Raw genomic sequence first — 19,048 nt, 5'->3', positions numbered from 1 at the left:
GACGGCGGCGGAGCGGGTGGTGAGGACCATGAGAAGCAGCTGGAAGATGAAGAGAGGGAATGCGTAGTCCAAAGGGTTCTCCCCCTTCCAAATGCCGCCCATGGAGATCGTAGTGGGCGCGTAACAGACGAGGGGTCCCGACGAGAACGGTTCAGGAATGTGCTGCTCTGGGATCGTAACGTTAGGAGGCGATCGACTCATTTCTCGCCTCGAAGATTTGGGCAATGGTTACGAAAGAAATTAGGAATGAAGAAAGAAAGAAAGAAAGAAGTTTGTGATCTTGTTGAGAGAGAGAGGGGAACGAGGAGGGAAACGGTTAAGGGGCTGTTTGGATAGTTTTTTTTTTTGTGGTAAAAGAGGAGAAAGTTGCCAAAAATGTCAAACTTTTTGGCAGCTTTCCTCCAAAATCATCATTTTAAGGGGTGATTTTGGGGGAAAGCTGCCAAAAAGCTGACATTTTTTGTAGATTTTCCCATTTTTACAACCCAAAAAAAAGGAACCAAACAGCCTCTTAGGAAAGAGATTTAGGTGGGACCAAGAAGCGGAGAGTAATGCTAGTTTTGTGCAGTTTGAAAGCCTTGGTCAAATGGAAAAAGAATGGCATGAAAACAACTCAAAAGATGGGACATGATGCCTTGCCTTGGTCATTAGACCATCATTTTTCCATTTCATTTGCAAAGTGGGTCGCATTTTTCTATTGGAAAACATACGGTGTTTTCTCTTGAAAAATTGTCTATAAATCAAGTTTTTTTTTTTTTTTTTGAAACAAAAGGTTCATTGTAGTTTTTTAACTAATTTCAAAGTCAATTGTTTCCATATGACTAAATAAAATCTCATCGTGATTGAGAAAAAAAATGATTTTTTTTTAAACGCCCACTTTAATTTATTTACAGCGTTACGTAACACATAATCTTTTGCACATAATTTTTGGTGGGTACAAATGGAGGCGGACCCATCTCGTATGGCTAACAGGGCACTCGGACATATAATACCATGTTTAAAATGGAAGCGTTCAGATGTTGATATTCATCAAAAAATATGAATACATGACAAGAGAACAAGCAGAATCAGCTTAATGTCACTTGTCCAAAGCGAAACAACTCGTAGGCAGTGTTAGGAATAAGTCTACAATTTCAACTCCGCGTTCCTACTTCTAAGAAATCCATTTCTTCATGCCCAATGATAACCCTGATTCAAAACTCAGTTCACTAGTCACTTCCTAGATTAGTGATAAGGGATCAGATTGAATTATAAAATATTAGAAAATGATAAGGGCACACCCCCAGCCACACCCTCTCTCTCATTTGTTACAATGCACCGAGTCATACATAAGATTTTAAAATTTAAAATCTCACATGAAACCCGGTGCACTGTAGCAAATGAGAGAGAGGGTATAGTTAGAATTGGGGGTGTGCCCCTAATGCCACCCTAAAATATTATAAAAAAGAATAATAATAACTATACTACTATGCTTCAAACTAATTCAACATTATAAGAGAGTGAAGTATGATCTTCCCCTGCTGATGTATCATCAATTTTTTTAAAAATAAAGAAGATGGACCCGCGCTCATCCTCTCTTGTGGTGTCTCTCTTGTGGTGTGTAGCAGGATAGAAATAGTAGCATAGTTATCACTATTGTTCAAACAATTGGTTTCGGTCTCGCAGTTCTCAACTCCATAGCTTCTATTTCATACACTTTCACAGATCACTTCGCCTCAAGATATCAAACTTAATCTAGAATCCAGATCAGGCTCAATGCTTGAAAATTGGATTTAAGTTAAAACTTTGCACTTGGTACCACTTTAATTTTCATACAAATCAAAACATTCCCACGGAAACACAACGATCACACGTTTCCTTTTCCAACTGAATACATGTGCAGTAATTAAAATTTTAGCCACAATCATGAAACAGTAGTAAAACAAAGCACGAGTATCTATTGTGTGGGAGGACACAATTTTCTTTCGAGTTTCTTCATAACCATAAAGAATCCTATATATACTAAAATATCTTAAGACAGAAAATGTCTTTTAACTTATATTCACCTCATTGGTGACTTGTACATAAATCATGCGTATACAAATTCCAGAGCTGCGTCAATAACTGAACCCCAAGATTGAGATCAACAAAAAAAAATCCATGTTGATCCAAGAAGATGAAGCAATAGTACATAAGAATTGCACTCTAAAGAGCGAATTCAGAGAATAATATACCTAAAGAATCAATAATGATCGTCATTCTGATTCAGCAACAGGCTCGGTTGTTTCAGACACAGGGGGAATAGCGTCCACCTTGTACCTTAAGCTCTGCCAATTTGAAAATGAATCATATTATAATTATTATTAATCTTTTTTCAATAATTATATTGTATATTGAGACTCTTAAGTGAGCTCATCTCTAGGCCAACCTAGATGAACACTGTCAACAAAAAGACATACCTTCTTGAAAAATGTAGAATAGGAATTGTCCCATACCAGTTTGTAAGATCCAGCCAAGATTGTGCAGAAATTTCCCTGCCACCAATGAATTAATGAATAAAAAGGTCCCAAGACCAAGAATTATTGAGGTTGTTGTCAACTGGACCAAAAAAAAGACAAAGCAACTCACTTGATCAGACTCATACCGTCGGTAAGGTAAAATCATCTGCACAGCAGAAATACATGAGTAGAGGCAACCAGATACCAAAAAAAAAACTACTTTTTTAAACCAACAAGTCCCTTGAGGACCAAGAACTCCGAAATTTCCAAAAGAGATCTTACAGTAACTTCTCCAGATGTGCTGACATACTCCACACGGAAGCCAATATCCTGTGCATGCATATTTGACTTTCAAAAGTTAAATATGGCTTTTTATCCTTAACTGAAAGTAAGGGGAAAAAACAAAAAGCATCATCAAACACCGGAAATGATTTTCTATGGAAGTATTGTCGCAACGAACCCTAATCTAAACCAAACTAACAGGCCAGACTATCATGTTAGAAAAATATGCCCAAACTGCCAAACTTGAAAGAATAGTAGCAAAATCCAGTTGACTGCACTTTTAAGTTATAACCATAAAGCCCAAACACTCAAATGGTCGGAACTTCCTAAGATCTCATCTTATCTATACATGCATTTATCTTCTATATACCTTTGCTTATTTAAACATCTGTTTGGAAGAGTGCCAAGCTAAAAACACAACGCGTATACAGAAGTGTTTACGCATGTAAAATGTGAACGAATTAGCACTAAAATCTTATTGTCTGACAATAGAACTGCATGGTTAAATACCATCTATCTATATATATACTAAAGTAAGACACTAGACTTCTGAGAATTTTTCCTTTTCTTTTTTTAATATATTATTATTATTATTATTATTATTATTATTATTATTATTATTATTAAAATTTATTCCAGGAGTCTAGCAAACCTTCACTATTAACATTAAATAATAACCACATACCTCTCAACTTCTCTCCCATGAAGTGTAACCTCTTAATATCCCCATTATACTAATCTACTTGTGGCATTTAAGTTCAATCTCTTGACATCTACGCAAGTTACAATCTATAATCTATTTCAAAACCATATGATTCTCTTTTGTCAATTTTTGGTGGTAGTGGAACTTGGTAACAATGTCCTTTCAACTTATTTTCTTTCATTTTTATATCTTCATTGAGTTGGTACTGCTTTTATTTGATTTTTTTCCTTTTTTTCTATTTATAGAAACTACTTCTAAAGGTGGTTGAAGCTCATGGAAGTTGAAAGGTTAACTATATATCAATGAAATGCTACAGGTTTGTGCTTTTAATTTTCTTTTAGATGTTGGATAGAAGTTGTCATGTTTATATATTAATTTGACACTTCTCATCCTTTTTTCTACTAAACATTTATTTACATTTTTTTTCCTTTCCATTTTAAAAGCTTCAGGAAATTGGTGATCTACACGACAAGGCTCATCTTTCTTTTGATTAGAAGTTTTCCTTTTTCCTATGTCTTCCTAATTTTTATGTTTTCTTAATTTTCAACTTTAATTATAAAAGTTATCCATTTTACAGCTACTCGTCTTCTCTATTCCATATAAAATAAAATATTCTTACCTAATTGAAAATAGTGTCATACATATCTCAGCTAAGAATCTAGGTTATAAAAATATCATAATTCTAATCTTATTGATTTTGTAACAATTATTCATAACTGTTATTTTAAAAATACACTGAATTATAATATACATTTTAGATATAAACTAAAAAATTTATCAAAAATAAAATATTGCAAAATAATGCATGCAACAATATTTTAATACTGAATCCCACGCATTGCGCGGGGAAAAAACTAGCTACTAACTAAACGTCTATTCATAAGTCTACCTTTTTTCTGTTAAATCTTTTGAAAACTGAAAATGTGAATGGCACGCGTTAAAATTATCTAAGTTATAGAGCAGAGTTGCATTCATGAGCGGTTGCAATTATTTTTTTTTCCTCCCAAATCCCGCACAACAAAAAATCATGATGTGCATATTGACTAAAACTATGAATTATTTGTATCAATTAAGGGGGGGTTTTATTGTAGAGTTCCTTGCATGCATAATACGAGGGAATAAAAAACATGATAATTATTTACATATATGCTTTACATACCTGACTTAGAGTCCCTTGTATCAGAGAAAAGTCCCAAGCAATGTACGAGTTCACAGAATCCACGGTCAAGTTGACCTACAAGAATATTCAATTGAGAGATTCAAGAAACACAAAAGCTTTAGTAGCAAAGAATCAAGCTTGCAATAACTAACCTAAAACAAATGCAAGTTTTTAAACTATATTAACACCGTTAAGTTGGTAACAAAATCTCCTCAAAGTTTAACAGGAAAAAAGAACAAAAAAGTTACAGGTTGTGTAAGGTCTATATGTATGAACCAAAAGATGGAACTATAAATGACTTGATTTCCTATATAGATCAAAAGAGATGTCACTTCCAGAACGTCATAATGAGCAAAAAAATAGTGTGTATTTATGGACAGTGATTTAATTTGGGCTAAATTTCGCAAAAAACCCTAAAATACGGGAACAGACACATAACTCCCCGCATTTGTACCCAAACCCACATAACTCCCCGCATCCCCAACCACTTTGTTTATCCAAACACAATATGTAGCTTCCTTTTTCCTTCCCAACTTGCAAAATATAATGTATCCCTCACTTCCCCCCGCCCCAACCCAAAAAAAAGGAAAACATTTTTTCCCATTCCCCTCTCACTTCTCATCCCCAACAAACCCTGAGCGGATTTCAGCCCGAATCGGAACGTGTTGCTTATTTTATTCCATGTCTGAGATAACAATTAACTCTTATTCTGTTGGATTTGCATGGGATTAATAGCAGAATACTGGCATCTACAGTGAAGGTGCTTGGGGGAGCTTACTTTTTGGTTAAAATAGCTTTCAAGCTAGCTTTTCCACATCTATGTGTTTCATGACATCCCAAATAAGCTAGCTCTTATGTCTCATTTAAAAAAGTTATGAGTCTCCAACTTTTGAAAAACGAACTTATAAGTTCCCCTAAATAAGAAAAGTTTGACCAAGAAAATGACTTTTCTACCAATACAAGTTTATAAAATTATATCATAAAAGCCAAAAGATAGCATAGCTACATAGGTGATAAGCTTCAATAAAATAAGCCTTCCCAAACCCCTTCAATATGTTCTCATACATAATAAGCTCGATGCAAGTTTTCTGAGTCAATGTAACTGTTATTACAAGGAATTAATAGTCCAAAGAGATTAATTTGATTATTTAATATATGAAATAAAGGTAGAAGAACCGATTTCTGTCAGATTGTTTGGTTGGATGGCATTTGCAGGTCGACATCAACAAAAAAGCCTCAATGGACAACAGTAACATCATGATAATAGAGGTAAAAGTGTCATATTAAGGTAAGCTATATAATGATATCAAAGAAAGACTGAACTGTATTTTGCTTATCAAGTTCTGGAAAGTTTGTGATGTGGCAAGTGTTGTTCCTATAATAGAACAGTTATCTATTGCAACAATGAGTCTGGTTAAAGCAGATACATGTTAAGTTTGGGAATTCTACTTATCATGGTCCTAATATAAAAAATAAAAATGTTTCATGAAACACAGCAAGTGTTTGAACAGCAATCAAGGAACAACAATTAAAACTGCTACTGGATAGACATAACAAAAGACATGAAGAGGAAAAAAACAGAACAAATGCTTGCCACTTATTCTGTTCAAAAGTTCCAGGTTTTAAAAAGTTTCTTTGTTTCCCTTCTCTAACAAGCTCTAAATCATGCCAAGTTTATAAGGCAACATCATATCAACAGAACACAAGAAAAAATGTGATATAGAAGGTTAGCCTCTAACATGTCCTACCTCGTGTGTCTTTCCAGGTAGAATGACAATCTCTTTATATTCATCATTTTTTCTGCCAGACGTAAAGAGAAGGTTTTAGAATTAAATGAAAATAACAATATCATTTTTATAGACGCAAAAAAATTAAATGTCTGCAACTACGGTAGTGTAAGTGAACGAAGCACATACCTAGATTCAACAGCACCAGCTTCCTCTGCTGATATTAAGAAAGGAGAATTTGCAAACACCTCACTGCAGTGAGTAAATTAGGTCAAAACATGTACATCAAACAATAGAGGAAATGGATGTTGCAGATATAATCCTCGATAGTTTGAGTATCAATGACTGATCTGAATTAAAATTAAATCTTCAGAAACAAACAAAAAAATTTACTTGCAAACAAACAACCAAACTTGAACCCAATATAATGCTTGCCAGGATGCCTACTTTTGTGATAGGGATATAATAAACCATGACTGAACTGCAGCACTGCAAGTTGGAAAACACTTGACCATCATATACTTCTGATAGCAAGCCTGAGGGTAAAGAGGCCAATTGAATACCGTGCACCTACACAAATATATAAACCAGAAGGGCAAATTCATTGGAAACCAATGAATCAAGTCATGCTTCACACGATATCCTATTGAATCCCAATACATCAAAACTTTTCTTAGGAAAAAAAATGAGTTCGATCAGAGAAGGATATTTCACATCTAAGCCGGAAAAACACTAACTAGAACATCTGTACTTATCTTCATGTTAGAGAAATTCATATATGAATACTGATAAATTCTATAGATTTCATAAAATTAGAACTATATGCATTTTTTTATTTATACTGCAGACAACAGAAGCATGCAAGTGATCTCTAATTCACGCTATAGGGACGACTCACACCACTCTTCTTTAATTCATCTCTTTTGCGCTCTTTCAAAAGAAAATGGTTTCTTTTTCCTATGCTCTGATGTGGTGTATGCTAAATACGCTTTACATGCTGTAGGCACCCTCTAGGCTATCCTTGGGTCCAGAGTGGAGATTGACTATAGTAATACGAGTATGAGAGTAAACTTCATCAAGTGCAAGCCATTCTTCTGCTCACGGACCCAGTCAAAGATGTTAGTTTATTAAAATATATGTGATATGTTGTTTTTGTGATATATGTAATACATCGTTTTCATGATTGTCAATAGAAAAACATTTGTCATTTAATGTGCAGAACCATGGGTTTAATTTCTTGAATCGAATATGAGATAATTAAACGGTTATGAGATCCCAGGATTCATAAGATCCAGATAAATGGAAAAGAAAAAAAAAATATTTTTGAAGTTTCTGAAATGTATGTACTTTAGTTGCTGTAACAACTAACAATCTTTAGCGCTCGTTTATATCAACAAATGATGATGGCAAGTCAAAGGTATCACAGATTCTCAAGCACATGACATGATAAGCTCACTTAAATGAACAACAAAACAAGCAATTGAAGATTTCACGGTAAGTACCTAATAAACTTGAGGAATTTCTCAAACTCAGAAGTATACACCTGAACAGCCTGCTGTATAACAGACAATTGATTCTTCGGTCTGCGCAACATACAATAATGAAGAAAAGCATTAAGAAAAGTAAACAATAAAGAGATGCAGAATTTATTATTACTGTAAGTAAAAGTAACACTAACAAGATAACTTACAATTTTCTTCCGTCAAAACGACTCCATGAAAGTAATAGGACCAGATGGATCAATACCACCATTTTTGTAAGGCTATATAAGGATGGTCCATAGCGACTACGTTGTTCTTCCATGGGCCTAAAAAAACAGAAGCATGTATGAAATGTAAATAGGTGACATCCGAAACACAAAAAAGATGTCGAATTCATACAGCACACATCATTTAAGCTAATTTACAACAGAGAGCAAACAGAAGGCATATATCAGAAAGTAAATAGTGTTTTCAGCATAGGTAGTCTGAAAAGTAGAGACGTACCCTTCATCATCATTTATTTGCTTAATAAAATCTAACAATACCTGCAGCAAAGGAAACAAATCACATGACATAACAAAGTAGTTGGAAAATAGTTTATAAACCGCGTAATTTATAAACACAGCCAATTTTCAAATAAAGAGAACACCACTATGCTTAAACCTGCAGTTGAAATCCATATTTGAACATTCAAGTCAAATTATCATTTACTTCACTTTTCTACAGGAAATATTTTCTCCGAATTGAACACATAAGAAAGAAGATGCATCACAAGATATAAGTGAAAAACAAGTAATTTAAATAATCGAAAGGAGAAAACTAGAAACCTTTTCTAAATATAACAAGCGAAAGGAGAAAACTAGAGAAAGCTAAACACAAGGAACTTAGTTCTCAAACCAATCCATAATCATGTTTTTCTTCAGATTTCGACTATTAATAAACAAATTTCATTCATTAAATATTCAAAGTTTTTAGTATATGCAACCATCTTAATTGAGTACATTTAGGTACCCAGTTCAACTAAAACGCAAACTTCTGAAGCAGCTCAAATTCGAAACAGAGAAAAAGATAAAAGTCCTAACTCCAAATTATAAATAGAGGATATCTAATACACTAATCTAGAGATAACACCAATATTATCCAAAACCAAATTCAAACTCCATGTAGATGATAACCTGAGAGTTTCTATGGATCCACTCCAAATTATGAATAGAAGATATCTAATACACTAATCTAGATATAACACCAATTTTATCCTAAACCAAATTCAAATTCCACGTAAATGATAACTTAAGAGCTTCTATGGATCCCATCACCTGTAATTGGATCTCCTCACAAGCTCAAGATATGTCCACGAGGGCCTTAGCATCCAACAGCAAGACCATCAGTCATCAACTTGTAGATGAGCTTATACGTCCGTGTTGCAACTCAACCATACAAAGCACATATGCAACAGCCTTGCTTCTTGTCCCCTGTGCAATGGCTCTCTCTACGTTTAATAACTATGCACAAGCTTACAGGATATAATCTCCCAAAAATACAAACGTCATCTATTACATTCAAGATAACATATTTCTTCTGCAACTCTTTCTTTGTTTATAAACATTGCCTGTTAAACGATCCATTAGATCTGGTCATGTACCCTCTCTTAATCATTTTTTATTGTTTACTACTATTTGAATTATGTCACTTCACATGGGATTACGAGTGTGACTACGACCACACTCCTAAGACATTCATTCCCAGAAATTCTAGTATGTACTTTACATTTCCCATACCACTTTTTCAAGTGATCAAAACCTGCTCATCTCTGTGATCTTATCCTGTGAATTTCTTAAGTCCTGGGTTTCCTTCAACGGTCTGGATCTCCTGAAGCATGTTTGGTCCAAGGGTTCAAAGGAGACTTACGATGGGTTTAACCGCCCCCTCGGCCTTAACTAGTCAAAAACAAGAGGCAAATTAAAGGGTTACACATAAAGATGCAATAGTACTACACTTACATGAATAGGTACTGACAGAATTCCACTAAAGGACCATCCCATTTTTCCAGGATACAAGTATATTCATATTGCATAACCTACAAATAGTGAAACTCAGCATACCCCTCGATCCCCAAATTAGCTATCCTCATTTCATTGCCTTCAAAAACCAGCAGAACTCCCTCTTTTTATTTCCTTAAGGCACCACAAGCACCCCTCGCCCGGCACGCCTTACGCTCCAACTCACAGGGATAGAGCGTCACTTAGACCACGGCCACCACGGTTCGACCCCACCCCACCCCGGCACCCACCAACCTAAAATAGATACACTTATAATTTAAAGAGAATTCCACACATACAGACAACCAAAAAGGGGGAAAGATAACAGAACATGAAAGCATCTGTCAGATATCACTTTACATCAAGATTATTATATATATCATTTCTAGGAGATCTTATGAGAACCATAGAGATCATGGGTATCCAATTGTTCTCATTCCCCAAATAAATGTGAAAACCACTTTTCTACCCTCTATGTTCTTCATAGTAGTCCCCACAACACTCTCAACCGCCAACAGATTGGGTCAGCACTGGAGTTGACACAGGGCTAGAAAGCCTACGCTGCATATTTCTTCAACATAGGGAACAATGCTCCAACTTGTTGAAGGTGACTATATTATGCACACCACAAAATGTCTACTTTATCATGTGGAATCTAAGCACAACTGTGTTTTACTATCTCCCATTTGGTAATGTCAACAGGGGAAGTGGTATTTATTTTGACATGCTCCAAGGGGTTACCACAATGGTCCTGAGGAAGGGTCAAGAGTGTATGAGAGAGTATATGACAAATAAGATATGAGCATCTCCACCCTGTAAATACAAGTGCTACATGCATGAGTTTTCTATATATAGGCTAAATTATTAAAAGTATTCTTTTATATATGCTTTGACTTGCACATAAGTTTAACTTGTTTTTCTCCCCCTCCATAAATCATAAACAGGGAGATTGTTGTCTTCATATGTGTCCCTTCATACGTGTCTTAATTAGGCTTTTGGTGCTTTTAACCTCTTTCTTACGGAGATGCTTTCAAGATATAACAAGTAGGTGATGGCAACTTCTGTCACCTTACAATATGTTCCATTTGCTTTCATTGTTAGATTTCCTGTTCCATGGTGTTGAAAGGAAAGGGAATCTGTCTTGCTACCACCAAATATTATCATTCAATCCTTATCTATATTTCTCAGGATAATAGCTTACCTCAAGTCCAAGAAGAATGGTTACGCAATGTACATCAGATATGCTAGCCACTGTGCACCGAGCTTTACCTGTTAAATTATGTGTATCTGTAACATCTTGGTGTGTAACCTAATTGACAGTACCTAACTACTTATGTCCTCTGTTTGTGCTTCTGAGGCCATTACTTCAAAGGAACAGAGGAAGAAATATATCTCCCATATATGAAGAAACAATAGGAAGTAGGAAATTCTGGAATGAAAACCAAGTCGATAAATTACTAAATCAAGCTTCTAATGCTATCTCCAAAACAAACCTGAGGTACGCCAACCAAGTACTTAACGAGTGTCTTGAAGACACCTGCTGCAGAACCAAGTTGAGCTAGTTGTCTCCGTCTGGGTCAAAACATTCATCAAAAAGGTCCACAATTTCAAATTGATAACAGAAGATAATTTTAGTATTTACTGTAACCAACAAGATGAATTTACCAAGAATCTAAATGAATAAACAAGATCTCACCTTTCCATTTGCTGCTTCCACAGCAAAGCATACCGGTCATGTATCGTTGCTCCAGATTTAATCAAAGCATCAACTTCGGCTTTCCTGTTCCTCTCTGAGCGCTCTTTCTGCTGTCTGATTAGAGAGCCCCGAAAATCTTGTGGCATGTAGGTCATAACTGCAAATGTTTAGAGATCCCTTGATTTAAGACTTACAGTTGATAGCATATCTTAGAAATGACATAAATCATCCAATAGGAAACCAAATACCTTAAAAAATAGAAGACTTATTATGTTCCGCATTAAATGTGAGAAGAAGGGATAAAAATAGTCTGTGCTATGGTAAATATGACAGCACTCGCAGCAGCAATAGAACGTAGTCGGTAAGCATGTTAAAGTCCAGTATACAGATGATGAGACACAAATACTCATATCAAAGATATAAATCTCGAACAGACCTAAAATAAGGGCATTAACTCTATCTGACTGGTCTAGATAAACCTATTTCCAAAGAAGATGCAATAAAGAAGATATATCATTTAAATATGAGGGAACACCAAGATCATACATGTAATAGGACTAATACTCGAAAACCAAATCCATCATTATGGGTTCACAATTCGTTGGTTTGAGAAGCACAACATTTATATAACTTGTCTAGATTATTAAAGAGGAATTCTAAATAAAGAATTTGTTTGTCCCCAGCCCTGGTAGCTTAGGAAAGTCAAACTATTTCATAATATTTGATATATCAATATTCTTTTAACCATTCTAGATACATGCTGCAGATAATGTTTAACCATTCTAGATACATGCTGCAGATAATGAGGATTAACACACGTATAATTTTGTTATTGATTTATCTATGATGAGCATGCATATTGAACTTTCATAATATAGCATATTTGCTATTGTGTTGCATATAGATAGGCAAATCACTGTACATATAAATATAACTTTGTTGTCATCACTTATTTACAAGTCCTAGTTTTTTATTATGTGCTATATTGTTGTATCCACACTTTATAGTACATGCGTTATATATCTGTCCTCATGCTTCACATAAGCAAAAAACAGGCCGCACAGTTTAAGGCCATGTAATCACATAGCACACTCCTCAAATTCTCAAACTAGGACAACTCCATATTACTTAGGGGGGGTTATTCATTGGTGTAATTTGTGGGATAATGGAGTAACTTTTGGAACATCAACTTTTGGTGTTATTCAATGAGATAATTGGAACTGGTGTAAAGTTTGAGGTGTTATTGGTTTGTTGGTGTAATTGTGGGACAAATACCCCACTTTCCCCCAAATTACCCCACCTATAAAAACCAATGCTCAGCCCACCCTCAAAATTTACCCCGCTTCTTTTGTTGGAACAAATTACCCCACTTCGATTCCACCTCACTTCGTTCCCCACCGTTCTCAAAATTACCCCATCTGAATCGGCGACGGAGCCAGCTAGGGTTATCGGAATCGACGCCGCCCTCATCGATCTCGTCTTCGGATGGCCGAGATTTGAACGCGACGGAGCTTGAAGACGACGACGACGAGCTTGAAGACGACGACGACGGAGGCTGGATCTCTGGCGGAGGCTGAACTGAATGAAGACGACGACGACGGAGGCGGCGGTTGAACTGAATGAAGACGACGACGACGACGACGAGCTTGAAGACGACGAATTAGGGCATCATTTGATTTAGCTTGATTGATGCGTCTGGATCCCTTTGAATCGAGTAAGAATGAAGAGCAGCTCGATGAGGAAGAAGAACGAAGCACTGAAGGTGATCTATGAAGGATGGATGGTTTGTTATGGGAGGATAAATTTTATTTTTTTTATTTCTTGTTTTATTCCTCATTTGTTATTATTTCGTGAGCTCTTCTACTGAGAATTGGTGATATTTCTTGTTTTATTCCTCATTTGTTATTATTTCGTGAGCTCTTCTACTGAGAATTGGTGATATAATGGTCCGAGCTTTGCTAAAAATCGTTTGTTATTATTTCGTGAGCTCTTCTACTGAGAATTGGTGATATAATGGTCCGAGCTTTGCTAAAAATCGGCCGATTTTTTAGATGTTTTTCAATTGTAATTAATTGTGCCTCATTGTAATTAATTGTGCCCCAAAATTTATCCCATTATCCCCTTTTACCCCACTTTATCCCACTCAAATTATCTCATTGGGTAAAATTACCCCATTGGAACAATTTAACCCAACTTGCCCCAAATTACACCAATGAATAACCCTTTATCTTGATAATCATGTTATATTATTTATCAATCCATCTTAACTTTAGACCAGAGCATGCTACTTGCAGTTATTTAAACACTAGAAAAGGAGAGTTGTCTAACATAGGCTGCCATTCAAGCAGTGGCTTAAATATTTCCCTAAACTTGGTAACTCTATTTCTAGATAAATAACCACAAGAGCAATAAAAAGAACAAGTGATCTAGTCAGTGAATACTGCAAATGAAAAATGAAAACAGTAGCATTAAACCAGTAAAATTTATCAACCTGTGTTAAATACATTGTCTGCATTTTTTAACTGGAACTGCTCCAATGTATTTAAAGTTTGTCGCAATATGGCTTCAAGATCTTCAAGAACAGCTGCAGTGCTAGCATCTTCAGGTGTGGCTTTCTGTTGAAGCTGCATACATGTAAATTTCAGGTAACCAGAATACTCGAAGTCAAGATCAAATATCTTAAAACTTTAAAGCTCGTGTAAGTATGTAACCAACTCATACAAAAATAGTATATTTAGAAAAAAGGATAACTGGCAATGCAGGCTTTAAAGCAGAAAATCAAAATTCAAGAAAGATGAGATATCAAGAAAGAGTTTGTGGTTCAAAACATGCAAGCGAGAATACAACGACGACCAAATTCATATCTCACCGTTCTAGGCCAGTGAGATTTTTCAAGCAAAAACAGAATCTCTTCAATGTGCTCCCTATTCCTCCACATATTTTCATCCATTTTATGAGGAGGTTGAAGATCTGCTTCTTGGGCCAATGACTCCTCACCTTCAGAGATGAAAGAAAATACATGAATATGTGGAACAAAAGAGTTACTACTAAAACTTTGTGTGAAAACAATTACTCTTCAACGGGTATTATCCTCATTTTCAAACTATCAACAAATGCGCAGCATTCCAAAAGTAATGACATTCACGTAAAAGACCATTAAGCATACACTGAAATGATGAGCAAAATAAGAGCAATGTATAGAGAGAGGGAAGAAGGGAAAAGATAATAAAAGATAAATCTTTCCAATAAGCGCAACGCCATAAGCACTATGTCAAGAAATATATTTGTAATCCAAATAGGTTCTCATTCTATTACAAGAAACAGAATGATGGGGGATGCCCTGAGGGCTTCGATTTGAAAGCTGGAGAACTAAAAAGAAGAGAGGATTTAGATAAATAGGCTTCACACCCAAGAGCTTCACACTCCACTAGACAATAGGCTTCACACCTAAGCGTTTCACATCTCAAGAACTTTTGATCCTAGTCTATTCCTCATGGAGGATACATCTTATTTATAGAAAAGAATAACATCTAAACACTTAAAGAAATAAATTAAAATCTCAAATCAGAACCTACCAAATTAAAAGATGCAACCAAATAAAGTTCTAACTAAACTAGAAGGAGATATCATAATCAAATCCTAAAGAAATTCTAACTTAAATAGAAAATTATAGAGAATAAGATCAAATCCTAGTAAAATCTTCATCAAATCTTTGTCAGGACAGAGATTGATTTTTCCTGCATCATAGAGGAAAAATAATGCATGCTAAAAGTATTAAGAACAGGAAAACCACTCTATTTTCAGTTCAACTTTAGATTATGTTGCATCATTTCCCATTTAGAATTAGTTGCAATCTGATTTGGATTCAGTTGGAAAACTTAAGGTATTGTTAGTATTTGCCAAATTGGTTTATAAACCAGTTTAGTTTTTTGTTAGCTAAACAGCTTTGTCCATCATACAATTATTTAGATTTGTATGCTAGTTGATTCGAATCAGACCGTTACTCAATTAGGTCTCCTTTATTCTGATATATGCACAATCTATAAAATATTAAAATATTTATAATAATTTTTTATGAATAACAACGTCAACAACAGAAGCAACAACAAAGTCTTCATCCTGAAGTTTTTGAGGTATGCTATATGAATGACTCTCCTTTGCTCAGTTATGTTGAGGGCCATCTCCTCCACTAAGTTAATCGGAAAAAAAATTTATTGGTTTGGAATCTGAAGTCTCAATTTTATAGGTTTTCTCCTCTATATCCACTATATTCCTCAGCCTACTCTGATTTGATACCAGCATCCTGATTCTCATTTACATCCTAATTTCTCCCAATCTGACTCTTGCTGTGTGCGGCTATGCAAAAGTTTAAAGACCTTGTTACAATCATGAATGTAAAATTTGAATCCAAACTATGCTTCAGCTCGAGCTATATAGGGGGCAACACCAGCAACTCCTATCATTTTTCTTGATCTCATATATCCCCAGCTACAATCATCATATAACCAGATCATGTGAATCCAAGTTATCTAACATCCATGTACATAAATTACAATGCTAAGCAGGTCCTTCTAAAACTAAACCAAGCACAACTTATGGATTGTTTGCTTGACAGGAATTAAAATTATTGTAAGAAATGCTGCAGTCAACTTATTTCTTTGTTTGGTTAGCAAAAAGTCAGTTAAGACTGGCAAATTGAATGTCTATTTTCCAGAAAAAGCTACAACATTTCCAGCAGCCCAATTTGGGTGCAACAACTGTTGCAAGTCCTTGCCCTAATTAGAGAAATAAAAATTAATGTCATGTCATTCAGTTAGTTTATTAAAGCTAAGCAAATGAAGATCATTTAACAATTACAAATAAACATAACACCTAATTTTTAATGAAGATATATTTCCACAACAAAAGAAGCAAATCCAACAACTTTTACAACTAACTTGACACTGACGGACACACATGTTATGACCAGATGTGTCAGACTCTAATCTCTTCAACTGCACGATTGGATCTCTAAAAATAGCTAAAGAAAAATTTTACTAACTATAAATCCTTCTTGTCACAATTTACAGTTCTTAGGCTTTGCTATATGAACTCTCTTTCTCAATTTAACTCCCTCAGTGTCATTACCTCAGTTAAATAGGTGGGGTTTGCAGCCTCAAGCTAAGTCCATTTTGTTCTAAATGGTACAGCAACTGTTCTACGGAGTGCAAACCATTTCACATTGTCTCTTATCCTCAAGTAATAGCTTCATCTTCCTAATTTCAAATATATGTAATTGTGGAGATATAGTTTATTTACAAACTAGCAGTTATAGATCCAAAACACATAAACCAGTGTCATTTTTTTCCTATAGAATTTTCCGTCCAACTTCACCAGTATCTTGTGATGCTACAAAAGCACTTCTCCAATATTCAATATTTCTACTACTTACAGTGGCAACATTCCGTTTCAATTTACCTCCATGATGAAAGGTCGATGTTTGAAAACAAAAATGGTCAATCTTACTCACGCATTCCCATTTCCAACACCAAGTATTTCCTGTATTGTTTCTGTCCTCCACTAATTGTAAATCTTGCAGATTCAATTCTCGTCTCCACTTCTCTTTTCTATTTTTGAAGCGATGATAGGTTTCTCTAAACCTCAGGTTGTAATCTAGGGCATTTACACTACCAAAGTTTCCTCCTTACGTATAGCATCACATTTTAAAGGGCTTAACAGTAGCAAAAAATGCAATAGATGTGCGCACTACATGATCACAGTACCCGAAATCAAATAAAGATTCACCTTTTGGCGTGCAAACTAGCTCCTTTTCTCATTTGCGGCATTAACCTATCTACAAACAATCCAAAATCACAAAGAAATCGATCGAAAGAGTTATCAATAGAGAATCACCGGCCAAAAGAGGAGATTCCTTCACGAGATCACCCGCGATCCCTCGCAATTCGCCGGTGAGTCGAGCAACGTCATCAGAAATAGGATCGAGGGGGTACTTATCGTAGTAGCGAGCCAAGAAAGCCCTAGTGATCGGCACCAAACCCTCGGTAGAATTCGCCATTGACGTCGATCGACCGATCGAAGGAAAGGGGTTCACTAACAAAACCGCTCTCTTTTAGCGAATTGGGAGCAGGGCATTGATGGATCGAAGCGTGAGGGCTCTGCCACTGTTGCCGGTTGAATTAATTGAGACTTTTGAGAGAGGAAAGGGGAACGAAATGAAAATTGTTGTGTTGGGCTGTAACCGCCAGTGAGAATAAGAGATCTCTAACCGGTGGGGGGTTGATTGATTTGAGGAATTTTTGGGCTAAATTTCAGCAAAACTCCCTTAGCAATAGACGATTATCAGATACCCCTGCAACTTACCAAACATTGGAATAAGGGGAATTTTTTAAAATAGACCACTTTTGCTAAATATTTAGCAAAATAGATCTCTTTTTTTGCCAATAAACCAAAAAAAGGTCGCTTTTGGAAAACAGGGCTCAGAAAACATACGAGACTACTAGTCACGTATGTTTAGAGCCAACTTAATCACCGTCATTTTGAAAAATAAGGCTCAGAAAACATACGGGACTAGTACTCCCGTATGTTTTCTGAGCTTTGTTTTTCAAAATCGACATCTTAGCAAAGTGGTCTATTTTGCTAAATATTTAACAAAGTGGTCTATTTTATTAAATATTTAGTAAAAGTGGTCTATTTTAAAAAATTTCCTTACAATAAAACCCTTAAGTTTTGGGTATCAGAAAAGTCCCTTCAACATTAAGATTTTTACATAAAAAACCGCAATCATACTAAAAGTAATTGTTGCATGGGTGGATAAAAAATGCAAGGAATACTGTCGCTAGTGAAAAATTATGGTTCACATTTTAAGGGAATTTTCAGAGAAATGTTGAAAGCTGAAGGGGAATTTTTTATTATTGTTGGATTTAAGGAGATTTTCTGATACTTTGAAAAGTATGGGAGTCATTCGACAATTGTTCAAAACCGGAGGTTCTTAATTTTAGCCGAACTTTTTTTTTCCTCTTAGTTGATTGTGAGAGGTACGCTCACCGGGTGTATGTTTATTTGGATATGGGAGTGGAATATCCGAGGCAACTGTCGCTCTATTCCTTGGAGCAGCAGCACGTTAATGGTGTGTTTGGGAGTTTACTTAGGGAAGGGAAGGAAGGGGAAGGAAGGGTCCCCTCCATTACACCCCAATTTGGGGTGTAAGAATTTGGGCCAAATTTCCCCTCCATTCCCCTCCTCTACCCTCCAAAATAAAACTCCCAAACAAGGTTAAAATGAAATTTCCCTTCCCTTCCCCCTCTCTACCCTCCATCCAAACAGGCCATAAAGGCCACCTCTTTCGAAGTCGGTTGGATAGTCACTAGTATAAGTTAGATGATGATTATTTGGATCAAATACTCCATCAATCTAAATCAGTAACTTTTGGGATCTCTTGAATGCTAATAATTTGTATGTTTTCAGTTTTCAACTCTTAGAAAACT

At 35.5% G+C, this 19,048-nt stretch overlaps 1 protein-coding gene across 2 annotated transcripts; it reads right to left on the bottom strand.

Moving 5' to 3' along the window:
* LOC109848316 lies at positions 1,883 to 17,808 on the bottom strand. Of its 2 annotated transcripts, none has more exons than XM_020417759.1 (15): positions 17,457 to 17,808; positions 14,434 to 14,561; positions 14,056 to 14,188; positions 11,565 to 11,721; positions 11,362 to 11,440; positions 8,334 to 8,374; positions 8,039 to 8,155; positions 7,851 to 7,931; positions 6,538 to 6,600; positions 6,370 to 6,421; positions 4,622 to 4,696; positions 2,760 to 2,807; positions 2,608 to 2,643; positions 2,439 to 2,513; positions 1,883 to 2,306 (listed from the first exon to the last, which is right to left on the bottom strand). In XM_020417759.1, exons 1-15 carry the CDS (start codon positions 17,617 to 17,619, stop codon positions 2,235 to 2,237), a joined length of 1,320 nt encoding a protein of 439 aa, XP_020273348.1. In that variant the 5' UTR covers positions 17,620 to 17,808; the 3' UTR covers positions 1,883 to 2,234. The 2 variants fall into 2 exon arrangements, with proteins under 2 accessions (XP_020273348.1, XP_020273349.1); XM_020417760.1 differs by having other exon boundaries at positions 17,349 to 17,807.

Source organism: Asparagus officinalis, chromosome 7 (assembly GCF_001876935.1).
Source record: "Asparagus officinalis chromosome 7, Aspof.V1, whole genome shotgun sequence".
NCBI lineage: Eukaryota > Viridiplantae > Streptophyta > Magnoliopsida > Asparagales > Asparagaceae > Asparagus > Asparagus officinalis.
This window is presented reverse-complemented; position numbering and strand designations above follow the sequence as displayed.

What these genes read in the sequence shown, in the direction of transcription:
- LOC109848316 (XM_020417759.1), bottom strand. Translation starts at nt 17,619, where the DNA reads ATGGCGAATTCTACCGAGGGTTTGGTGCCGATCACTAGGGCTTTCTTG. An exon ending in AATCTCACTGGCCTAGAACG is followed by an intron (nt 14,189 to 14,433) that starts GTGAGATATGAA and finishes ACATGTATGCAG; the next exon opens with CTTCAACAGAAAGCCACACC. An exon ending in ATTCTACATTTTTCAAGAAG is followed by an intron (nt 2,307 to 2,438) that starts GTATGTCTTTTT and finishes TCAAATTGGCAG; the next exon opens with AGCTTAAGGTACAAGGTGGA.